Here is a 26,789-nt window from a genome sequence, read left to right on the forward strand (position 1 = left end):
TAAAAAGCAAGCTGGAGGGACTAAAATTTAAGAATAAGAATTGTGTACATGCAAGCCTTGTTTTATTAGAATTTTTTAAAATTTTAAAGTGGACTGTAAGAAAGAAACTTAAAACTACTTGGATTTTAAGGCAATTCAAAGTGTAGACCAGAAAAGTTTTGAAAATGACTATCTCAAGATTGGATCTTGTGGTACTTTTAGTCAAATTCCTGTAGTACATTGAAGGGACCAGCGGCAAAAGAGGACAAGTGCCATTTGAAAATTCAGATGACCACAAGGTGGGCATTAAACAGGTATTTGGGACATAATTAAATTATTGTGATATTTGCTAAAAATTTATTTGAGACTGCCTTGAAATTTTAAATTCTGTCATTTCCTTAGTGACAACATTATCCAGTCATTTACAAGTAGCTTTTTGGCCACAACTAGCCCCATTTTTAGCCCCTGCTCTGAAAGCTAGCATACTTATCACGTTTATTTTCCATTTCAACTGAATTGATTGCAGAAATGCTTCTCATACTGTTCTTCATTTGTATTGCTGTGTTACGGGTGGAGCATAGCTGAAAACGAAGTGTAATGGGTCACCATTTGCCAGTAGAAAACCAGCCACTTTCGACCGTCTACAGCAGAAACAGCCATTCATGGACAAGGAAATAATCTGAGTGTTATGTAAAATACAGTCTAAAGCAGTTATTTATATATAATATGGTAGTCTATAAAACTTATAAACCCTTAGGCCCTTATAGCATTTAATAGCTCCTTCGCTTTGATTGTGCACTACAGATTCAGACCTTTGCATGGGTAATTAAATTTCATAGACCCGATAGTGCACCCGTATAACTATTATTTACCCCCATATTACCAGTATTTCTCACACTACCAGATCCATATTACACATATTACCTGCATGCATAACCAATATTACCTACATTACCAGTACTATCCATATTACCCGTATTACCTAGTATTATATACTCATAATTATTACCTACAATACCTATATTACCCATATTACCAGTATTACTTCCATTACCCATGTTACCAGTATTACCCGCATTACCCATATTACCTACATGGCATATTACCTATATTACCCAAATTACCTACATTACCCATGTTACCTACATTACCCATATTACCAGTATTACCCATATTACCCATTTTACCTAAATTACACACATTACCCATATTACCCGTATTACCCATATTACCATTATTACCCGTATTACCCATATTACCAATATTACCCAAATTACCCGTATTACCCATATTACCCGTATTACCCATATTACCAGTATTACCCATATTACCAGTATTACCCGTATTACCCATATTACCCGTATTACCCATATTACCAGTATTACCCATATTACCCACATTACCAGTATTACCCATACTACCAGTATTACCCATATTACCCGTATTACCCATATTACCAGTATTACCCATATTACCCGTATTACCCATATTACCCGTATTACCCATATTACCAGTATTACCCATATTACCCTTATTACCCATATTACCAGTATTACCCATATTACCCGTATTACCCATATTACCAGTATTACCCGTATTACCAGTATTACCCGTATTACCCATATTACCCGTATTACCCATATTACCCATATTGCCAGTATTACCCATATTACCCGTAATACCCATATTACCAGTATTACCCATATTACCCGTATTACCCATATTACCCATATTACCAGTATTACCCGTATTACCCATATTACCAGTATTACCCATATTACCCGTGTTACCCATATTACCAGTATTACCCGTATTACCCATATTACCCGTATTACCCATATTACCAGTATTACCCATATTACCCATATTACCAGTATTACCCGTATTACCCTTATTACCCATATTACCAGTATTACCCATATTACCCGTATTACCCATATTACCCGTAATACCCATATTACCAGTATTACCCATATTACCCGTATTACCCATATTACCCGTATTACTCATATTACCCATATTGCCAGTATTACCCATATTACCCATAATACCCATATTACCAGTATTACCCATATTACCCGTATTACCCATATTACCCATATTACCAGTATTACCCGTATTACCCATATTACCAGTATTACCCATATTACCCGTGTTACCCATATTACCAGTATTACCCGTATTACCAGTATTACCCATATTACCCGTATTACCCATATTACCAGTATTACCCATATTACCAGTATTACCCATATTACCCGTAATACCCATATTACCAGTATTACCCATATTACCATATTACCCTTATTACCCATATTACCAGTATTACCCGTATTACCCATATTACCAGTATTACCCGTATTACCCATATTACCAGTATTACCCATATTACCCATATTACCAGTATTACCCGTATTACCCATATTACCAGTATTACCCATATTACCAGTATTACCCGTATTACCCATATTACCCGTATTACCCATATCACCCGTATTACTTATATTACCAGTATTACCCATATTACCATATTACCCTTATTACCCATATTACCCATATTACCAGTATTACCCGTATTACCCATATCACCCGTATTACCCATATTACCAGTATTACCCATATTACCAGTATTACCCATATTACCCGTATTACCCATATTACCAGTATTACCCGTATTACCCATATTACCAGTATTACCAGTATTACCCATATTACCCGTGTTACCCATATTACCAGTATTACCCGTATTACCAGTATTACCCATATTACCCGTATTACCCATATTACCAGTATTACCCTTATTACCCATATTACCAGTATTACCCATATTACCCATATTACCCATAATACCCATATTACCAGTATTACCCATATTACCCGTATTACCCATATTGCCAGTATTACCCATATTACCCGTAATACCCATATTACCAGTATTACCCATATTACCCGTATTACCCATATTACCCGTATTACCCATATTACCAGTATTACCAGTATTACCCATATTACCCGTGTTACCCATATTACCAGTATTACCAGTATTACCCATATTACCCGTATTACCCATATTACCAGTATTACCCATATTACCCATATTACCAGTATTACCCATATTACCAGTATTACCCATATTACCCATAATACCCATATTACCAGTATTACCCATATTACCATATTACCCTTATTACCCATATTACCCGTATTACCCATATTGCCAGTATTACCCATATTACCCGTAATACCCATATTACCAGTATTACCCATATTACCCGTATTACCCATATTACCCGTATTACCCATATTACCAGTATTACCCATATTACCCTTATTACCCATATTACCAGTATTACCCATATTACCCGTATTACCCATATTACCCATATTACCAGTATTACCCGTATTACCCATATTACCAGTATTACCAGTATTACCCATATTACCCGTATTACCCATATTACCAGTATTACCCATATTACCAGTATTACCCATATTACCCATATTACCAGTATTACCCATATTACCAGTATTACCCGTATTACCCATATTACCCATATTACCCATATTACCCGTATCACCCATATCACCCGTATTACCCTTATTACCCGTATTACCCATATTACCGGTATTACCCATATTACCCGTATTACCCTTGTTACCCATATTACCCATATTACCAGTATTACCCGTATTACCCATATTACCCGTATTACCCATATTACCAGTATTACCCATATTACCCATATTACCAGTATTACCCGTATTACCAATATTACCAGTATTACCCGTATTACCCATATTACCAGTATTACCCATATTACCCATATTACCAGTATTACCCGTATTACCCATATTACCAGTATTACCCATATTACCTGTATTACCCATATTACCCATAATACCCATATTACCAGTATTACCCATATTACCCGTATTACCCATATTGCCAGTATTACCCATATTACCCGTAATACCCATATTACCAGTATTACCCATATTATCCGTATTACCCATATTACCCGTATTACCCATATTACCAGTATTACCAGTATTACCCATATTACCCGTGTTACCCATATTACCAGTATTACCCGTATTACCAGTATTACCCATATTACCCGTATTACCCATATTACCAGTATTACCCATATTACCCATATTACCAGTATTACCCATATTACCAGTATTACCCATATTACCCATAATACCCATATTACCAGTATTACCCATATTACCATATTACCCTTATTACCCATATTACCCGTATTACCCATATTACCCATATTGCCAGTATTACCCATATTACCCGTAATACCCATATTACCAGTATTACCCATATTACCCTTATTACCCATATTACCAGTATTACCCATATTACCCGTATTACCCATATTACCAGTATTACCCGTATTACCCATATTACCAGTATTACCCATATTACCCGTATTACCCGTATTACCCATATTACCAGTATTACCCATATTACCAGTATTACCCATATTACCCATATTACCCATATTACCAGTATTACCCATATTACCAGTATTACCCATATTACCCATATTACCCATATTACCCGTATTACCCATATCACCCATATTACCCTTATTACCCGTATTACCGGTATTACCCATATTACCCGTATTACCCGTATTACCCATATTACCAGTATTACCCGTATTACCCATATTACCCGTATTACCCATATTACCAGTATTACCCATATTACCCATATTACCAGTATTACCCGTATTACCAATATTACCAGTATTACCCGTATTACCCATATTACCAGTATTACCCATATTACCCATATTACCCATATTACCAGTATTACCCGTATTACCCATATTACCAGTATTACCCATATTACCCGTATTACCCATATTACCCATATTACCAGTATTACCCGTATTACCCATATTACCCATATTACCAGTATTACCCATATTACCAGTATTACCCGTATTACCCATATTACCCATATTACCCATATTACCCGTATTACCCATATCACCCGTATTACCCTTATTACCCATATTACCGGTATTACCCATATTACCCGTATTACCCTTGTTACCCGTATTACCCATATTACCAGTATTACCCATATTACCCGTATTACCCATATTACCCGTATTACCCATATTACCCGTATTACCCATATTACCGGTATTACCCATATTACCCATATTACCCATATTACCGGTATTACAGGTATTACCCGTATTACCCATATTACCAGTATTACCAGTATTACCCATATTACCAGTATTACCCGTATTACCAATATTACCCGTATTACCCATATTACCCATATTACCCGTATTACCTATATTACCCATATTACCCGTATTACCCATATTACCCGTATTACCAGTATTACCCATATTACCAGTATTACCCATATTACCCGTATTACCCATATTACCAGTATTACCCATATTACCCGTATTACCCATATTACCCGTATTACCCATATTACCTGTATTACCCATATTACCAGTATTACCCATATTACCAATATAATACCATTTATTACCATAGGGTATTAGTATTACATTAATAATGATGTAATATAAGGACATGATACACATAGACAGACCCGCTTTGTTTGGTCTCCAACCATGGTCAAGACAAGCTGGCTGGCCGGCAGGCAGGTGAAATCACAAGTTTGGGTGATTTTCTATATCTGGCCTGCTGTAAGTATTTTCTTGCTTTAATGCTGTATTTGCTGTTAGTTGGACTAATACTATTCCATACATGATGCTATTCCATGATTATTGTCACATAAGATTATTATAGGATGATTCTTACAGGTGGTATTTTGGATGTCGCACATCATTTTGGGGAGGAACCCTACTTATTTTGTGCTTATTATCAACTTTACCAGTTAGGCTCTGGAGGGCAGAATTAAAAAATACTACCATACTGTTCAATAAACATAAAGCAATCAAACAAACAGAGAAAAACATTACTTTAAAAGTACGCATAATATGTGACCTGGCCTGCAAAAATAGGGCATGTAGGCACATGATTTTTACCTATTTTTGAAACTTTCATCACTCATAACTTTTTGTACCATTATGCTATGGCATTGCAATTTTCAGCTTTTAGTAAGCATGTAATTGGCATCATGATGCAAGTTACAGAATGGAAATATACAGTACTTTTCCAGTACTGAGATATGACCTGTAGAGTGATGGGATGTAGTTTGGGCCCACATGCCCTGTTTTTGCAGGCCCAGCCACATATTAGTATAATGTAATAGGACGGATGGGTGTGGTATTTGGGATTAATAGTGCGAGCATTGTAAACAGGAAGGAGTAAAATAGTGTGAGGCAAAGCCGAGCACTATTTCCTTCCTGTTTACAATGCGAGAACTATTAATCCTGAATACCACAGCCATCCGTCCTATTGCAAATTAATCCGACAACCATAGCAACTGTTACTAAGCAACAGATTCAACAAATAACCACCGCAAAAGATCAATCACACTTAGTAACTGTTACCTAGCAACCGTTGCTATGGTCTCAAAACGACTTTTACCTTAGCAATGGTTGCTATAGCAACCATATTGTTGTTATGCCTTGGGCATGTATCACTATGGTAACAATAGTTGTCAAGTCGGACATTTACTTCTAATATAAATACACCACACTATTTTAGCCAATCAAATTAGTATTATAGATTTTTGTCAAGAGACCTTGACAAACAAGTGTAATACTAATTCTATTGGCTAATCGCTTGACGTATTTCAATATAATACGTCGAGCTGCTATTGAGAGTATTATACAGTAACACATTCAGTTGTTGGATTATTATTATAATCATTGCTGCTTGACAGATTGCTAACAAGTAAATTGAAATACTATTTAAAAACTATTTCTAATACAATTGTTAAGAAATTTTGATACACCACAAAAATCACAAACAGCTTTTGACATAAGTTTTTGAAAACTTACAACTATTATTACTCAAAAGCACAATAGGCTACATTATTTTCAGAGCTTAATTGGTTCAAGCCTAGTTATATTATTTTGCAATCTGCATTCTATTCCGTAGAATATGGAATAGCAGTTATTAGTAGAACAAAATAGTGGAATAGGAAATCCTATACATTATATTATTATTTATACCCTGCATAGCGTTAAAACATTCCTCATCTCATAGCAACTCTGCAATCACAATGGCACTGTAATCCTAGCGGTAATGTGGATGAGCACAAAACAATTCACCACAGCAAAGTTAAACTATTATCAAGTACAGTTCACACCACAATTACTACATACAACTGAAACTAGAAAATTTTCTGTTATTTTTGCTTGATATACCAGCTGTTACATACGAGCAACTATCTGAATTTATTAATAACTTTTTCTAGTTGATTTCTCTAGTGTGACTTGTTTGTAGCTGATCTCTATAGGGTAGAAACAGAAGTTCATCGAGTCCGTAGGACGAGGGAGCATGTAACTCCGCATACTCACAACTTAAACAGTAAAATTCAAACATGGCGGACATATCTTAACATAGTATATTCCTTATATAGTAAAAGTTGTATCATAGGGTAAAGAATTACATAATAATCATGCCACAAATATGCAGCGCCTGGATTAATTCGTGAAAGAAAGAGATGGCAAGGAAAGAAACGTCTAGGAAAACGCTTTACTAACGGAGTGAAATAGTGACAAGATGTTTTGGAGACTGCTAGGAAACATTCTTGCTTACCGCATAAAATAAGTGGGCCGGCTATTAGTCCACGGCAACAGCACAGAGTATCTGCAGTAAATACTGACAGGATCGAGTTTCATCGCTCATTGCTGGAGCAAGAAGACTACAGTATCGTGCCAGTAGTAATGGGTTTAGCGAGCATGCACGGTATGTGTTTATCCTTATATGGTTACTGTTCAAATTACTATTAATAAATTGCAACGCCATGTTTGAATTTTGCCGTTTATGGAGTTACATGCTCCCTCGTCCTACGGACTTGATGAGCTCCTGGTGGAAACTGAATTCTACAGGGTAACTTGTTTCTAGCTGACTTCTATATAGGGTGACTTATTTCTAGCTGATCTAACGGGGTAATTTGTTTGTAGCTGAACTCTCTACAGGGTGACTTGCTTTAAGCTAATCTCTCTATAAGGTAAATTGTTTCTATCTGATCTCTCTACAGGGTGCTAGCTGTCACGTTTGTAGCTGAACTCTCTACAGGGTGGCTTATTTGTAGCTGAACTCTCTACAGGGTGGCTTATTTGTAGCTGAACTATCTACAGGTTGATTTGTTTGTAGCTGAACTCTCTACAAGGTGCGTAACTTGTTTCTAGCTAATTTCTCTGCACGGTAACTTGGAACACTCTACAGAGTGATTTGTTTGTAGCTAAACTCTCCACACTACAGAATAACTTTTTTTAGCTGATCTCTCTACAGTGTCATTTGTTTGTAGCTGATCTCTCTACATGTTGACTTGGTTCTAGCTGATACACTCTACATGTTGACTTGGTTCTAGCTGATATTCTGCATGCAGGAAAATCATTTCTAGCTAATAATCTCTCTACAGGGTGACTTGTGTCTAGCTGATTGATCTACAGGGTGGTTTGTTTGTAGCTAAACTTTCTACAGGGTGACTTGTTTATAGCTGATCTTTCTACAGGGTAAGTTGTTTCTATGTGATATCACTAGGGTAATTTGTTTGTATTACAGCAAATGCTTATTCTGGCTGCGATGTAGGCTTTGTTTTTTGCTTTTAAGATCTTCAGTGATGTGTCTGAGGGGTCATCGCTCTTCGAATCATCGTCCAATAACATTGAATATTGATCTGGTCTACTCCAAGGGTCGCTTGGAGTCAGTGGCCTTGTTTGATTGCCGGTCTTTCCAGCTGTCCAGCACTTTAACACCTAGTGCTGGGAGTGGTGGCAAAGGAAGTCCATCTAGCCTGGGTTAAAAAAAGGGAATTTATTTGTAGCTGAATTCTTACAGGGTGACTTGTTTGTAACTGTAATTTGTTTGTAGCTGAACTCTTACAGGGTAGGGTGACTTGTTTGTAGCTGATCTCTCTACAGGGTGAGTTATTTCTAGATGAACTCTCTACAGGGTGATTTGTTTTTAGGTGATCTCTCTACAGGATTACTTGTTTCTAGGTGAGCTCTCTACAGGGTGACTTAATTGCTTGTAGCTGAACTCTGTACAAGGTGATTTGTCTGTGGCCGAACTCTCTACAGTAATGGTCTGAATCGCTAGAGCGATTTATTTGGGTCTGCATGGTGACTGTTCTATTAAAGTATCTCGGCAGTTGAATGCTTTATTAGGGTGACTGTTCTATTAGAGTATCTCGATCTCACTTTTGCTATACGTAGTTCGCTTTCTAAACACACTTCTACGATGGTTACTCCATCTAGATAGCAATTTTCAGCTCATTCCTTCTAGGGGTTTACCCTGTGCTTTGGGCGTGCAGACTCATTTTATGCGAATAATCGGTCATAACTCCGTGAGTGTTCATCGGATTCCTACCAAACTTGGTACTGAGATCCGTTGTAATGATTTCTTTACGCCACTCCAACAAAATTCCTTGTTTCCCATTTCAGTGATCTCGAAAATACATTCGGGCGGGTGATTCATTATCCATTAATCATCAACACACACGGTAGTGTGTCGTGCGGCCCAAGAAGCTGGCGCGTAACACCCGTGAGTATATTGACAGGAAGAAAGAAAACGCAATTTTCGCACCTCCGTAGCTCTGTGCTTCCTTGATGAAACAAGACGATTTTTGCTGTGGACATGCCCTCCAACTGCAGCACTCTACATTCCAAATTTGAGCGAAATCGCTTGGCGCGTTCCCGAGATATGCGACTTCAAAAATTGGCTCAGTTTCTTCGGTTTTTTTTTTCTTCTTATTTTTCTTTTTCTTGTCGCACACTTACAAAAACTGCTATACAACTCGAACTCCATATCCGATTGCCTTGAAATTTGGCACACAGAAGGGGGATATAAAGGCGCATCTCGGTACCAACTTTGGCTGGAATACGATAAACAGGCAAAGAGTTATGAGCGATTATTCACGAAAAATAACACCAATATGTTGTCACGCCTACAGGGTAAACCGCGTATGGGAAGAAGCTGAAAATCGGTGGGTGAATAGATTAACTATTGAACCTCAAACCTTTTGTGGTTTGAAAGAAATCGAGTTAAAAAACAGGAAGATACAACGAAAAAACCAACAGTGTGTAACAATTACGCAATCGAGATTAGCTAATAAAAAAACGACTGCTTGCCACGCCTACCAGATAAACCTCTTGGGGTAATGCTTTGAAAATCGTTATATAGATGGAGTAATCATCTTAGAAAGGCTCATCATTGGTGTAGAAGAATCAGACTTAAAGCCACGGAGTTATAACACGAAATCCAACTTGGTGCAGCAAGTGCGAGATCGAGATACTCTAATAGAGCAGTCATCCTAATAGAGCAGTCACCCTGAAGAGAATTCAAGAGATCAGCTAGAAATAAGAAACCTGTATAGAGATCAGCTACACACAAGTCACCCTGTAGAGGGATCAGCTAGAAGAAGTTACCTTGTAGGGAGTTCATGCAACTATGGAAAGAGATAGTTCAGCTAGAAAAAATCACCTTGTATAGAGTTCAGCTACAAAGAAACCACCATGTAGAGAGTTCAGCTACAAACAAATCGCCCTGTGGAGAGATCAATAGAAGAAGTTATCCTGCAGAGAGTTCAGCTACAAAGAAACCATCATGTAGAGAGTTCAGCTACAAACAAGTCTCCCTGTAGAGAGATTAGCTAGAAGAAGTTACCTTGTAGAGAGTTCAGCTACAAAGAAACCATCATGTAGAGAGTTCAGCTACAAACAAATCTCCCTGTAGAGAGATCAGCTAGAAGAAGTTACCTTGTAGAGAGTTCAGCTTCAAACAAATCACCCTGTAGAAAGATCAGCTAGAAGAGGTCACCTTGTAGAGAGTTCAGTTACAAAGAAACCACCATGTAGAGAGCTCAGCTACAAACTAGTGACTTTGTAGAGACATCAGCTAGAAGAAGTTACCTTTAAGAGTGTAAGGCTACAAAGAAACCATTCTTTAAAGAGTTCAGCTGCAAACAAATCACCTGTACAGAATTCTGCTACAAATAAATCACCCTGTAGAAAGATGAGCTAGAAAAAGTTACCTTGTAGAGAGTTCAGTTACAAAAAAACCACCATGTAGAGAATTCAGCTACAAACTAGTGACCCTGTAAAGACATCAGCTAGAAGAAGTTACCTTGAGAGAGTTCAGCTACAAAGAAACCATTATTTAAAGAGCTCAGCTGCAAACAAATCACCTATACAGAATTCAGCTACAAACAAATCACCATGTAGAGAGATCAGCTAAAAGAAGTTATCTTGTGGATAGTTCAGCTACAAGCAAATCACCCTGTACAGAGATCAGCTAGAAAAAGTTAACTTGTAGAGAGTTCAGCTACAAAGAAACCATCATTTAGAGAGTTCAGCTTCAAACAAATCACCTGTAGAGAGTTCAGCTACAAACAAATCTCCCTGTAGAGAGATCAGCTAGAAGAAGTTACCTTGTAAAGAGTTCAGCTACAAACAAATCACCCTGTAGAAAGATCAGCTAGAAGAAGTCACCTTGTAGAAAGTTCAGTTACAAAGAAACCACCATGTAGAGAATTCAGCTACAAACTAGTCACCTTGTAGAGACATCAACTAGAAAAGTTACCTTGTAGAGAGTTCAGCTACAAAGAAACCATTCTGTTTAGAGCTCAGCTGCAAACAAATCACCTGTACAGAATTCAGTTACAAACAAATCACCCTGTAGAGAGGTCAGCTAGAAGAAATTACCTTGTACATAGTTCAGCTACAAAGAAACCACCAAGTAGAGAGTTCAGCTGCAAAGAAATCACCCTGTAGAAAATTCAGCCACAAACAAATTGATCTGTAGAAAGATCAGTTAGAAGAAGTTACCTTTTAGAGAGTTCAGCTACAAAGAAACCATTCTGTAAAGAGCTCAGCTGCAAACGAATCACCTGTACAGAATTCAGCTACAAACAAATCACCCTGTATAGAGATCAGCTAGAAGAAATTACCTTGTAGATAGTTCAGCTACAAACAAATCACCCTGTAGAAAGATCAGTTAGAAGAAGTTACTTTGTAGAGAGTTCAGCTACAAAGAAACCATTTTGTAAAGAGCTCAGCTGCAAACAAATCACCTGTACAGAATTCAGCTACGAACAAATCACCCTGTAGAGAGATCAGCTAGAAGAAGTTACCTTGTAGATAGTTCAGCTACAAACAAATCTCCCTGTAGAGAGATCAGCTAGAAGAAATTACCTTGTAGAGAGTTCAGCTACAAAGAAACCATCATGTAGAGAGTTCAGCTGCAAAGAAATCACCACTGCCCAAATTTCAAGGCAATAGCTCTTTCCAATCTGAAGTTATCAATTGTCAAAGTTGGCAAATTGGATGTGTGTGGAAGGCCCCTTTTCGCAAATCCGGTCACATATGTATTATATATATAATTTGTACATTTACTGATAAAATATTTAAAGTACATCTACTTCATCTTTTCTTCTTCCTGTAGTAAAGAAAAAAAACATAGGTTAAAAAAGTCCCAAAGCTGGCCTATGGGCCGGCTTTGGGGTATACAAATACAAAAAGAAATGAAATCTAATCCAAAACAGCCAAGCTGTAAAAAAAAGTGTGCGACCCTCAGAAAGGCTATGGTGAAAAAAGATGTGAAATCCAAGGTGGCGGCCAAGAAATGGCTGTGATGGTAGGTTAATGGTAAAAATTTTAATAACGACAATTCAGGTGAATTTTTGTGCCGCTTCACAAAATTTACCTGAATTGTCATTATTAAAATTTTTACCATTAACCTACCATCACAGCCATTTCTTGGCCGCCACCTTGGATTTCACATCTTTTTTCACCATAGCCTTTCTGAGGGCCGCACACTTTTTTACAGCTTGGCTGTTTTGGATTAAATTATAGATATTTCCACTAATTTTTGAAATTCATAACTATCTTACAGGTAAGAAATAGAGTAGAAATATTTAAACTAAGAACCTCAACAGTGAAAAGCTAGCTAAATGGGCTTTCTGAATGCTAAACTAGTTACTGCTATGCTGCCTATGCAGTCACAAGATGAATAAAGAATATTGACAGCAATAATGTCTTGAAACTCTGGATCTCTACTCTCTATATTGCAGACGTCAAAGGGGTGATATGATTGCAAAACTTATAAGATACTGTACTTCAATGATATTATGACTTGGACCCATCTACTTTTTTTACTTTGAATACTGCTACCACCAGGGGCCATTCTCTTAAGCTTTCTAGGGAAAGATCAAGATTACTTGTTAGACAGAACTTTTTTACGAATATAGAGTAGCTAGTCAATATGGAATTCCTTACCTGACTTCAACATTTCAGTACCAACAGTTGCAACCTTCAAGCAGCGCTTGGACAATTTTTGGAAGCAATCTAGATATGGGCACCTACAAAGGTAGCCTGGCAATTTATTATTGTCCGGGCAACTTCAAGCCTATTAAATAGCTAATAATAATAATAATGAATCACCATGCGGGAAGAAAATCTACATGCGGGGGGGGGATTGGAAACAATGAATTTTGTTGGAATGGCCTTAAGTTCGCCAAATTTCAGTCCGAGTGGAGTACACATCCATGTTTTATGGCGGATTTTGCAAAGTGTGCGAAATGAAGAAAAAAACAAAGAAATTAAAACAAAATTTCGTGGGGCAATCATTAATTTTGTATGAATAAAGAGACTTTATGTTGAGTGCTGAACATTAAGAAACGGAAAAACACTGAATAGTTAATGTAATTGTGTAATTATAGCTGGCTACATTAAGGTCTATTTAATATTTATGCACATACCAGTAAACAGATGTAGGGACTTTCTGTAAATCAGAAATAACATTTAAAGCCGGTTCGCAATATTTAAGCTTTGGTAAGCAACTAGAAATCTCTAGAAGCTGCACTGCCTCCTTTTCTTCCATACCCTTTGGCATATGAATGCTTTTAACATGGCCTGAGCAATGTCGATAAGCACGATGATCACAAGTTGTGATCAAAATTGTTCCATGGTTGGGTTGCCCTGGAGTTGGCAGGAATTCGTTGAGGTGTACATGCTTCAAAGTATTCTGAATGTAATCCCTGTTAGTACACCTTTCTCCAACCTTCCATTTCAAGTCGTCATCCAAGTTGAGGTCATTCATGATCAGGAGCCAGTCATGATGATTTTTTAGATGAGATGACATTTTGCTTAAGATATCAATGTAACCTTCTGGCCTTTTAGTTTTGGCACAATACTGCTCATAACTTTCAGTAACATTCAGTTGCTCTGCTATTTTAAAAAGATCTTGGTGAAAGCTGCTAGGATTTGATGCGTTGATTGCTGCTACAAATTTATTTGCTGTACATAATTCATCTATTGTGCCTACAAGTAATCTTTCTAACACACCCTTTGATAAGTTCTTATAGTGTACTTCACCATACTGTCTAGCTAACTCCTTTTTACCAGTTCCAGGCAATCCCACAATATACGCAACCTTGGTTGTCTTATACTTCATCTCTCGGATAGTGTTGAAAATTGACTGGATTAAGCTAACCCTTGGCACACTCTTGTGATATCTAAAGTGATCAGTGAGCAAACAAATCTCTTTGCTGTCAGATGGTTTCATCTTCTTCAATACTTCCTGACTGAACTTTATTAATTCGACTGCTGGTTCTGACCATAAGAAATATCTAGGGTTGGCAATTCTTCTAGGAATGATCAGCTGATGGTTCATTGCCATTTTGTAGCAGTGCATGTGCCTTGAAACAGAATTTGCACTTTTTATTGAATTCAGCATTATTGCTTAAAATGGTGTGTAACTAAAAATATACTAGAAAAAGAATAGCAAATATGATACTGTATCAGTGATATAATCATACAAATATAACCCAGTCTGACAAATCCAGTCTTATAGCCTTTCCTATTGACACAGCATAACTTGACTTCTGAAAAAGGTAACTTACTGAATTGAAACTTAGAGTTGTTGCATAAAATAATAATGTGATAAAAATTATTTCAAGTAGACTCATTAAAGTCATGAGAAGTTATGAGTTATCAATCTTGTGACATCTAAAAAGACTACAAAAGACTTGTATTGTCAGACCAGATCATATATAAGAGTTTCACAGTGAACATGTTCATAAACAGAATATCTGAATACCAAATAGTACAGTAGGCTACTGTTTAAGTAGGGATCCCCCTAAAATGATGTGTGCCACCTAGAATACTTTTGAAATCATCCTAGAAACATGTTGGGCAACAAAAATCATCTTTATGAAATAATAGTAGTTCATCTAGCATCAAATGCAGCATTAAAAACAAGAAAACTCATTTCGGATTTAGAATATGAAAAAATCTCCCAAGCTTATATAATTTTTGTTTGCCTGCTGTCAGCCAGCCAACCAGCCACTAGCTGACCATGGTCACAAGGCTGGAGGCAAAATGAAGCGGCGTATTGCCACCATTTTACGTCACAATTGCGAGTAAAACATATAGTAAATTAGGTGGCTGATGGCTACAAAAGTACAACTAGTTTGTGGAACATTACAAGTAGAAGAAAAAATTAAAAATAAATTAAGTTCGATTAGGATCAAAAAAGTAGTGAAACAATAGATTTACCTGCAGATATACTAACATACATTAAAAACATCTTTGATTAATTCAGTCATGGTTTATAGACTGAATTAGGAATTAAATTATCTGACAACCTCTCTAGTTTTCACTGCTTTTTTGCTATATATTCCCCTTCACTACTTTTAATACTTGGTCCCTCCTAAAATTTCCAATTGCTTTTTCTTGAATGTTTGTTTATTTTGTAAATAACATCATACAGTCTCTATAGTTGGGACTACAAATGTTTGGGCAAGGCCCATGAAAAACATCTCTCAAGATCCGGCCTCACTTTTCCCTGATGACAATGAAGCAGTATTGGTTAGGTAAAACTAAGCCCAAACAAGCCATCAGATCGACCCAAAACACTTTCAACAAGTTGCTATGACATTTGGCATACTGCAGTTCGTATAATGCATTCTTCATGGACTTACCAGTGTTAGGCCTGTGTCAAATATGCCAACATAATAAAAAGCATACTAGGCTGGAGTGCTATGACAGCATAATGGCTAGCATATTAGGTGTATATTTCAAACTATGGAGCTGAATTCCATGAAAACAGATCAATACTCCAGTCAGAAAACTGTAAGAAAGCACTCAAATGCATTGTACATAGCTCCTTAGATCGATACTCTCTAATAGAATAGTCACTTTGTAGTGAAATACTCTAATAGAGCATTCACTGATTAAACTGTTCCCAGATAATTGTATGAAAAGTTGCTAACCTAGGAGCATAATGCAAGCATAATGGGAACACTGAAGAGCATAATAGATGAAATTTTTGGGAAATTCCTGAAAGCATGTTGGGCAAAATTTTGAGCATATTTAACTTAGGCCTAACCATGCAGTGTCCTCCTTTGTGTCCCATTTATCTTTGCTGACAGCTAAAGATGTCGATTTGGCGGTAGTGTATGAAGACTTCCCTTTGTAACAGAAATAGTCCATATTTTTCATAGTGGCTACTTTGATTGCTGAAGTGCTTTTTGAACAGTTTTTGATTCGTAATGCTGTGTAACACGTTGAACATAGCTGACAATGAAGTGTAATGGATACTTCACTTTTCAGATGCTAATTGATAGCTGGGCATACGGTGCCTTTCATTCTTTTGATGTGGGTTCACCAGTCATAATAAATTTATTTTACAAAAAAAATTGACAAACAAGTACACAAAAAAATTGAATGTTCAACTAAGCTATGTAGGGATATAACACTTCTTATTGTTTTACTGTGATTTAATATTGTGCACTATTTCAGCTTGTTTCAGTACTTTTTATCGATGCACTATGGTCCATACTCTAGTTGAAAATTCCAAATTTTTTGTGTACTTGTAATTACGAGAGTAATGAACCATGCACACTGCGTCAAAAGAAAGAATGTCATGAGGCGTGAAATTTTGTATCTGAATATGTGCCTCAAAAATCAGGCATCTTTAGCTATGTTTGACCCATTACACATGCAGCGATATAAAATTAATGAAGAATAGTAGGAGAAGTGTCTGTAATTACATAGAAAATACAACTAAATGGCTACCACCACAGCCATTGCAAAGCTATATCACTAGGGATAGGCGGTATTGGATATTTAATAAAATGGTATGCTATTAGGAAAAGTACCTCAGTATCACTAAAAAACTTTTCATTTTACACTCTTAAACACATGGGTAAGCTATGATTCAGTTACACTTATAGGCCACGAAAAGTTTATTATATGTTTCTGGTTCCCTTCCTGGTATTTTATTTTTTGATGAATGAATTGCACAATCACCAAACAGTAATTTATAATATTTTATATCTGTTGAAAAGTTTTCATGTCTTGTAAACACTCTTTTCTTATAAAGATGCAGTAACTCTATTAGAGTATCTCGATCTTAGTTCTATGAAATTTGAATAATCAGTCAAGAAAAATAATACTGCAAGGTTTTTGGATATGAAATGCACTAATAATACGCAGTATGTTAATATTGTGCTGTATTTTTGGCACTTGCATTGCACATTTTAATTAAAATTCCTGAAAACCATCCTATTATACTGGTACAATGCTTGATGCTTTTGCTAGCCTATTATGCTTGAAATTAAGCCAGCATGATTGGTGCGAGCCTAATACTTCAACAGACATAGGCCAGTGTTTTTAACATGGTTGTATGGGGCTTGACTTCAAGTATGACCTAAACCATAAAAAATTAATCACTACATTAATTTTGGTATTTGGTATTTTTTAGAAAACAATACCTTCAAAATATTTTTGTTAACTACTATTACCTAAATACCTTCCAACCCTACATATCACGCCACCATGAATCAATGCTTTGCATTGTCAGAACTAGGACACAAAGGAGGATAAAGGTAAACCTGTGATGCATGTATTGTGCGTAATGCGGTTTGTGAAAAGTCATGTCTTAGGACAAAGTGACGTCAAACAGTGAAAAAATTTGTAGTCTTATGCATTGTCTTGGCTGAAGGCATCAGTTTGTTAGTTAGTAGAAAATTATAAAAATAATAAAAAGTTCCTAGAAACTTGTTGGAAAGGTTTGGGATCATTTTGAAGGCATGTTTGGGATTGGATATATGCTTAACCAATACTGCCAAGCTGTATTGAAGGAAAATTGAGGCTGTTTTATGAGTGATTTTGAAGGGCAAGAAAGCCCAAGTATGATTCTTTCCATACTATATGGTGTGAATAACCTGGTGTGCCATGTGTAGGGAAGGCAAAATAAATTTACCTATGCTTTAATTGTTGCTATTGCTTCACTTCAACAGGTGCTGGTCTGTGTTCTGTACATGTTACAGTCCAGTCACTATTTGACCAAGCCCACAAACAGCATGAAGAAAAGTGTTTGGACTGTGAATCAGCCCAACAACCTGTCTACTGGAGCAAGACTATGATGAACGTTTGAAGAAAAACAATTTCTCTATCAGTGACCACTCCTCTGAGAAAGATAGTAGTTGAAGTCATGAGGTCAAATAGACAAGAGAAGAGATTTCTCTCTGACTAAGAAGGCCAATGTGGGACTCATGGTACTTGCAGCAAGAAGGCCAGTTGACATAGCCATGTTTTGTCTTGTTAGATTGTAGGGGAACCAGGAGAGAGTAGGTAACAACTGAGAGAGTAATATATAGTAAAGTAGTAGTAGTAGTGATAGTAGTAGTGGTAGTGGTAGTGTTAGTGGTAGTGGTAGTAGTAGTAGTAGTGGTAGTGGTAGTGGTAGTAGTAGTGGTAGTAGTGGTAGTGGTAGTGGTAGTGGTAGTGATAGTAGTAGTGGTAGTAGTGGTAGTAGTCGTAGTAGTCGTAGTAGTCGTAGTAGTCGTAGTAGTCGTAGTAGTAGTAGTAGTAGTAGTAGTAGTAGTAGTAGTAGATCATTGTTGGGAGAACTTTACTTATCCCCAAGAGCAATGATTTATCTAGCTCAAAGAATTATCGACCAATTACTTGTCTTAACATCATTTACAAGCTATGGACTGGCTGTCTCACTTCCCTAGTATCTCAACATTGTGAGCACCACAAACTTATTCATCCTGCTCAGAAGGGGTGCTCCAGGGGTCAATATGGTTGTATTGATCATCTCTTACTGACTAATAGTGTATGGCAACAGGTGAGGAGTAAAAATAGATCTATGGCAGCTGCTTGGATAGACTATAGAAAAGCTTACGACTCTATTCCTCACAACTGGCTCCTGGAGTGCCTCCGATTGTTTCAGTTTCCATCTGTACTGGTGGGTTGTTAAAAGAGACTGATACCGCTGTGGAGGACCACATTATATTTGCGGGTACATAATAGTGTCACTACTCAATTATCAGAAGTATCTATCAAGTGTGGTATTTTTCAGGGTGATACTCTGAGTCCGTTGTTGTTTTGTTTGGCATTGAATCCGCTCAGTTACTTGTTAGATAATTTGAAGGGATATAAGATTTCTTCAACTGTGAATTTGACACATCTAATGTATATGGATGACATCAAGTTGTTTGCTCGGGATGATAACGGTTTGCGGACTCTTGTGGACCATGTTGAGAGGTTTTCTGATGACATTGGCATGCAGTTTGGTTATCAGAAATGTGCCAAGCTGTCTGCAAGGAGGGGCAAATTAATTTGGACGGGACCTGTACCAACTTTAGAAAGTGAAATTAATGAGCTTGATTATGGTCAAACGTATCGATATTTGGGGTTTCCTGAGGCAGGAGGTATTGATCATGCTTGCAATAAGTCAATTATAACCGCTGAATTGCACAGGCATTTGAAACTAGTGTGGGGGTCTCTGCTTTGTGGTCAGTTTAAAGTCAAGGTAACTAACAGTTTTTGTATCCCTTTACTATCCTATGGTTTTGGTAATGTGGATTAGACCAAGGCAGAGATTGCCCAGTTCGATGTTACTGTTCGTAAGACACTTACTGCTGCTAAAAGCCATCATCCGCGATCAGCTATTGAAAGATTATATTTGCCTCGTAAGTTAGGTGGAAGAGGCTTGCTAAACATTGAACACCTTTACCATCGGCGTCTAATCTTGTTGTCCCATCACCTGCAGTCATCAAGGGATGACTTAGTGCAGGCCTGTTGTGAATTGATGATGCAGTTCCCGCCACGTAAGTCATTGTTGTCTAAGGTTGATGATGTTGTATCTTCTCTGTTGTTGACTGATGTTTTAAATTATGAGGTTGGACAATTGAAAACTGCTGTGATAGCTGCTCAGAGGAAGAAGCTTCAGAGTGTACTATGTGACAAGCCATTACATGGTAAATTTTTTACCTTCATACAATCTTCAACTATTGATGCTGTGAGAAGTTTCAAGTGGCTGCAATGTTTGTTCCACGGCGAGTCTGAAAGTAGTATTTTTTGCCATGCAGGATCAGGTATTGTGCACTAGGGTTTACCAGGCAAAGATAATGCACACTCCGATTCAGTCAATCTTGTGTCGCTTGTGTCAGGAACAGGAAGAGACAATCCAGCATATACTGTCTGGCTGTCCTGTACTGGCACCAACTAGTTACCTTCGCAGGCATAACATGGTGGGCAGGGTGCTTCACTTGCACCTCAGTAAGTCTTTCAAATTGCCAATATCTGCCAAGTGCTGGTATGATCACCAACCTTTGCCAGTGGTTGAAAATGAGATTGTAAAGGTTTTATGGGATTTTGGTTTGTACACTGATGTCCATGTTTCATCCAATCGGCCTGACATTGTGTTGTTTTTAAAGAAGGAAGAGCGGATAATTTTCTTTGAAGTTGCTTGCCCTGCAGATATCAATGTACTAACTAAGGAGTAAGAAAAATTGAATAAGTATCAAACCCTTGTCCGAGAGATTTCCAAGTGTTATGGTCAACCTGTTGATCTTGTTCCTGTTGTGATTGGCCATTCTGGTGTGGTATCAGCTAACCAACAAACTCATTTGAAGCGAATACCTGACTATAACGAAACATTGTTTAATAACCTCCAAAAGGCAGCTATTCTTGGGACTGTTAATATCTTAACATCTATTAACTTTGATTATACTTAAGCGTATGCCTGTATTACCAATATTATTCTGTACTATTGTACATGTGGGTCATTATTGTTCAATGAAAAAAGTAGTAGTAGTAGTTCACGCCTCACGACGTGATCGAGTCATGAGGCGTGAAACAACGCTGCTGGTCAACCTTCCCCCCTAGCTCCTTTTGGGTGTGCTTAGCCGTTCCTGTGAAACTATGAAACTTCATAGCTCAAGAATTGTCCGGTCACCGAGTGCAAGTAGTGAACTTACACCTGTAGTCCGAATTAATGCCCACCCGGATACTGAAGTCTCCCATCACTGTGCGTCCGTGGAAGCCAGTGACGAGTCCTCTGCAAGTTTTCCTGGTGAGCGCGTCAATGCTGGGTTGTCGGGAGCTGAATGCCTAACGTCAGACACAACTCATGGTCATCACAAGTGGTCCTATGCTGAGAACATCGAACTGATGCACTGCTTCTATCTCGCCAAGCGTGATGGAGTAGGTTACCGGAATCAACTGAAGGTTATTTGGGATACTAGAAATTCATCTAAAGCATCGAAAAGTGTGAATACTCTTTGCTGTCACGCTAGAAACATTTAATCGTCTCACATGCTCTCTGAACATGAGTTATCTAATATCGCAACTTCTTGTACCAGATCGTCAGTGGATATCACACATGTGGTGGCTTTCCAGCCAACTAAGCCTGATGTAGTAGATCCTAAGCCAGCTGTCTATTCTGAATCAAGTTTACCAGATTCTCCTGAGAAGGTCTATTCTGAATCAAGTTTACCAGATTCTCCTGAGAAGGTCTATTCTGAATCAAGATTACCGGATTCCCCTGAGAAGGTTAATTGTCCAAAGTCTGAGGATATATCTGCTCTGTGTGTGGTGCATTTTCCTGAGGATAATGTCTCACAATGTTTGGAACACAAGTTTTTTTAGGCTTCTTCCCAGGGGTTACTAGCCCCTAGTCTCCCTAGAGTTACCATCAACAAACCAGTTTTGGATCTTGTCACCAATGTAAATGACTCTCTTGAAAAAGTTTTGGAATATTTTGATCCATCATTGCAACAGTGTGTGCATCTTCTATATGCTGCTGCTGCCACTGTGAATACGCTGTTATTGGGATCCCCAGCTCGACGATCACACAATTCATGGAAGTCACGTTTGGAGAATACTATATCAATTTTAAGAGGAGATTTGTCTCGTTTGGTGGCTGGAGGTTTCCCTCCTAGTGGTAGTAAGAAATTTATGCATAAGTTGAGACATTTACACTCTAAACATTGTATAATGTCATTGTCAGATTTTTCTGTAGTAGTTGAAACTCTTAAACAGAAAATTTCAAGTTATGCAGCCAGGTTAAGGAAGTATAAGTCAAGATTATTGAGACAATGGCAAAACAAATTGTTTCGCCAGAATGAAAAGAGATTTTATTCTGAGTTGTAGAGGGGTAAGGATGAAGTTCACCCATCCCCTGATTTGGCTGCCTTGGAATGTTTTTGGAAAAACATTTTTGAGAATCCAGCAAAAGCAAATTTGGATACCTCTTGGCTCAGTGACCTTGAGGGCAAGATTGCAGATAAGTCATTTATTGTGGAGCAGTCTGTCATTGATGAGGTTTGTTTCAGTGGTTGTGTGTCTAGGTTATGCAACTGGGCTGCTCCAGGTCCTGATGGCATTCAGGGCTTTTGGATTAAACGATTCACAGCTTTGAGGCCAGTGATTGTCTCCCATTTTAACAACATGTTGAAAGATGGGTCTCTTATACCATCATGGTTTCCGAAGGGCAAAACTATTTTAATTCCCAAAGCTTCTGATACAGAACAGCCAAAGAATTTTAGGCCAATAACCTGTCTGAACATTTTGTACAAGCTGTGGATAGGATGTATTAGTGAAGTAGTGCTAAGGCACTGCGTTGTTAATAATGTTTTACATCCAGCACAGAAGGGGTGTGCTAGAGGAGAGCTTGGATGCACAGATAATTTGTAGATGAATAGTCATATTTGGAAGCAGGTCAAGTCTAAGAATCGATCACTTTATGTTTCATGGCTTGACTATAAAAAGGCCTATGATTCTGTACCCCATAACTGGATTGTTTGTTGTTTAAAATTATTTCGATTTGACACCACCATAGTACAGTGTATTGAACAATTGCTCTCACTATGGAGTACTACTTTGTACCTTCGGATGCCTACTTGTGACCCAGTGATGCTGGCAGCAGTCTCTATTAAGCGCGGTATTTTCCAGGGAGACACACTTAGTCCTCTACTGTTTTGTCTTACTCTTACACCATTGAGTATGCTGTTGGATTCCTTGAGTGGGTATCAGGCCACCACTACGAGAAAAGTAAATCATTTGTTGTATATGGATGACATTAAATTGTTTGCAAAATCGGATATCCAGCTTGAAAGGCTACTTCACACTGTTTATATGTTTTCCAATGATGTTTGTCTCACCTTTGGGCTTGACAAGTGTGCAAAGTCCTCTGTAGTGAGGGGAAAGGTGGTTTCATCTGATGATGTTCCCCTATCAGACGCTTGCTCTATACGTGTATTGGGTGTTGGTGAGTCATACAAGTACCAGGGTTTTTATGAATCTGATGGACTAGATTGTGTCAAGAGTAAGGAGATGCTTACTGATTTATATAACCATCGATTGAAGCTAGTATGGAGCTCATTGCTCAGTGGACCTTGTAAGACAAGAGCTACAAACTCATTTTGTGTTCCACTCTTGTCCTTTGGCTTTGGAATTGTTCCCTGGAACAAGAAATAGATCCAGCAATTTGATGTTAGCACAAGGAGGATCCTATCAGCCACTAACAATCATCATCCTCGTAGTGCTATTGAGCGTATTTATTTGCCTCGCTCTGCTGGAGGTGTTGGGTTGGTGAACATTGAGAACTTGTATAACAGAAAGTTAGTCTCACTTGCTCATCATCTCTCTGTTTCTTCTGACCCTCTGGTCTTATTGTGCTGTGAGATTGACAGTGATTTGCCAAGGCAGAGTTCTGTGTTGTTCAGGGCCAGGGAATACTGTGCATCTCTATCTGTTACATCAGACTTCCAAAACATCTTGTTCTCTTCACTGAAGTCTTTGATTCGTGACTGTCAGTTTAGCCGGCTAATGTCCTCTATCATCGACAAACCTCTTCATGGTCAGTATTATGCACTTTTAAACAAGAATTCAATTGACAAGACTAGAAGTGTGTGCTGGCTGAAAAGCCATGTTCACTCAGAGTCGGAGTCTACAATACTTGCCATTCAGAATCAGGCCATCACCACCAGAGTTCTTCAGGTTAAGATTATGAAGATGAGCATTCCTTCTATAATGTGTAGATTGTGTGGAGAGCATGAAGAATCTGTTGTTCATTTGTTGGCAGCTTGTCCATCATTGGCTGCCACTGCTTATTTATATCGTCATAACTTAGTAGCTGGAGTGGTGCATTGGCATTTGATGAGGCTGCATGGATTTTTACCTGGTTCCTCGTGTTGGTTCACTCATAGACCCCCTGCTGTGGTTGAATCATCGGCAGTGAAGATCCTGTGGGATTTTAGCTTACAGTCTGCCAGTCACCACCTGAGTAATCGCCCAGATATTGTTTTATTTGACTATGACCTTAAGAAGATCTACTTCATTGAAGTTTCTTGTCCAGCTGATGTAAATGTGCCCTCTAAGGAGCAAGAAAATTTACAGAAGTATCAATCATTGGCACATGATTATCACTTGATGTACAGAATGCCGGTGATAATTATCCCTGTGGTGGTTGGATGTACAGGTGTTGTATCTTCTAACTGTATTACTCACCTTCGTCGTATCCCAGACTTTTCTAACAATTTATTTTGTACCATTCAAAAGGCAGCCATAATTGGAACTGTTCAAGCATAGTAGATAGATACTGTACATAGATACATAGGTACAGAGTATAGGTGCATTTTAACAAAACAATTTCAATAGTAAACCAGGTGTGCTAAGGCAAGTCGTGGGAATGTGCCTGGTTCAAAAATTAGTCACCATTAGGAGAATATGAGACAGAACAACACCTGTAGTGAAATTACTAGAGTTTAAACTTCAGTATGAGCAGTGTGTAGTATTTAGAAATGTAAGTATTTTTTAGCTTTCATATAGTTTTCAGTGAGTTCCTCGACTAAATTATGTTATTGTGGCATACTAAGTGCTTACTTGAAAGTTTGACTAAAAGGACAGTTCTTGTCCATGAGAAAAATATTCATGTGAAGAACTTAGATTTTTTGAGGAGTACTACTTGCATTCACAATACTGTGCACAGTTGTACTGTACATAAAGTATAAGAAAATGATGCAGGTGCTCTTAAATTAGGGCGCCTGCATCCCATAGAGCTGCATCAGTGTATAATCACTGTCTTCCATTCAAAGAACTGATAGAAGATGACAGCATGTCATTAGGGGTTTGGGATCTCATCTTATTATCTCTGAGCATCTGCTAGCAAGGCACCACAAACTCACACTAGTCCCACTTCTACCCCTTCACAGTCATTTCCTATGGCCATACAAATCATGAAAGTCGGTCCTTAGATTACACTTCTACTACTCTCTCAGCCACTACTACTACTACTAATACTACTACTACTACTACTACTACTACTACTTTTCATTGAAAGAATTACATGTACACACAATTGTACAGAGAAATAACAGAATCATGTACAAGTACATAAGATAATGTTCATTAAATCACATTTGTACACTGTGAGACATGTCTGTACTCACCCATGTGAACAAAAACTATTAAATGGTGAAAAGCAGGCAGTATGTGAGATATACTATGCAGCATGCATATAATTGTGTTGGTTCATTCAAGATGAGCTAGCTAGCTGCATGGCACTTGGTTTTTTAAAAGTGACACAACATCATGCAACTTTTTATGGCTGATCATTTAACCACAAACCCACTGCTAACATGACTATGTAAATGCTGACATGCATATTTTGTTGCAGGCATAAAAATAATGGCATTTGTGCACTTCCTTGTAAGGGTGATGACAATAAGAAACCACATGAAGGCATAGCTATGTCATTAGGGTGATTACCTGCTGGTTTCTAAGAATTGACATTGGATGGTTTCGTTAAAAATTCATAGACTCTAAAACTAACAATCCCATAAACAGGTAAAAATATACCAGTCATACAACAAAACAATATGAGCTCGGCTGCATTTTAAAATGTGCACACAATCTACAGCAGCATGTGACCAGGTTTTGCAATATCAACCAATATGGGCCATTACTCTGGAAAATACCACAACAATGTAAAGTCACTTTCAACCTGGATTTTAGGCTTTTAACTATAAAAATATTATAAAACTACCTGTATGTGAGAACAAAAATAATTTTTAGTGTAGGTGTGTAAAGGCACCTTTGCAATTTGGTGACACACCAGACACAGTAAACCATTTTCTAAGTAGTTTTTTAACAGATTAATAAGATCCATTTTCAGTGTAAGCTACTTGTTAATGAATGATGAAAAATAGCTCATTGAACAAGCTACAGAACATGTAATGGCAAACCATATAGACATAGTGAACTGAGCTGACAACCTGTCATTTTCCATGGAATCTATCATTAATATACTTGCTATGAAAATATGCCCTGTTGATATATGCACAAAAATCGAAGAGAAAAGTTATTGTTAAAGATAAA

At 37.7% G+C, this 26,789-nt stretch overlaps 2 protein-coding genes across 5 annotated transcripts in view; one reads left to right on the forward strand and one right to left on the reverse strand.

Annotated features, from left to right (window-relative positions):
- LOC136247036 (uncharacterized) overlaps positions 1 to 26,789 on the reverse strand; it is a 155,787-nt gene that overhangs the window by 123,916 nt on the left and 5,082 nt on the right. For 3 of the 4 annotated variants that reach the window (XM_066038633.1, XM_066038631.1, XM_066038632.1), the window contains exon 2: positions 13,874 to 14,883. The exons of the other annotated variant lie outside the window; for it this stretch is intronic. In XM_066038633.1, coding sequence (XP_065894705.1) covers positions 13,874 to 14,850 — 977 coding nt within the window. In that variant the 5' untranslated portion in view covers positions 14,851 to 14,883. The remainder of the gene's footprint in view (positions 1 to 13,873; positions 14,884 to 26,789) is intronic. 4 annotated transcript variants of the gene reach the window in all.
- LOC136247981 (uncharacterized) lies at positions 19,603 to 20,914 on the forward strand. The gene is made up of 3 exons (XM_066039799.1): positions 19,603 to 19,938; positions 19,996 to 20,427; positions 20,498 to 20,914. The coding sequence occupies exons 1-3, from the start codon at positions 19,603 to 19,605 to the stop codon at positions 20,912 to 20,914; spliced, it is 1,185 nt and encodes a 394-aa protein (XP_065895871.1).

This window comes from Dysidea avara, chromosome 2, assembly GCF_963678975.1.
Source record: "Dysidea avara chromosome 2, odDysAvar1.4, whole genome shotgun sequence".
Lineage (NCBI taxonomy): Eukaryota > Metazoa > Porifera > Demospongiae > Dictyoceratida > Dysideidae > Dysidea > Dysidea avara.

Coding starts and splice junctions, on each gene's coding strand:
- LOC136247981 (XM_066039799.1), top strand. CDS start 19,603: ATGGATGACATCAAGTTGTTTGCTCGGGATGATAACGGTTTGCGGACT. Junction 19,939..19,995: donor GTGGTCAGTTTAAAGTCAAG/GTAACTAACAGT, acceptor AATGTGGATTAG/ACCAAGGCAGAGATTGCCCA. Junction 20,428..20,497: donor AATCTTCAACTATTGATGCT/GTGAGAAGTTTC, acceptor TTTGCCATGCAG/GATCAGGTATTGTGCACTAG.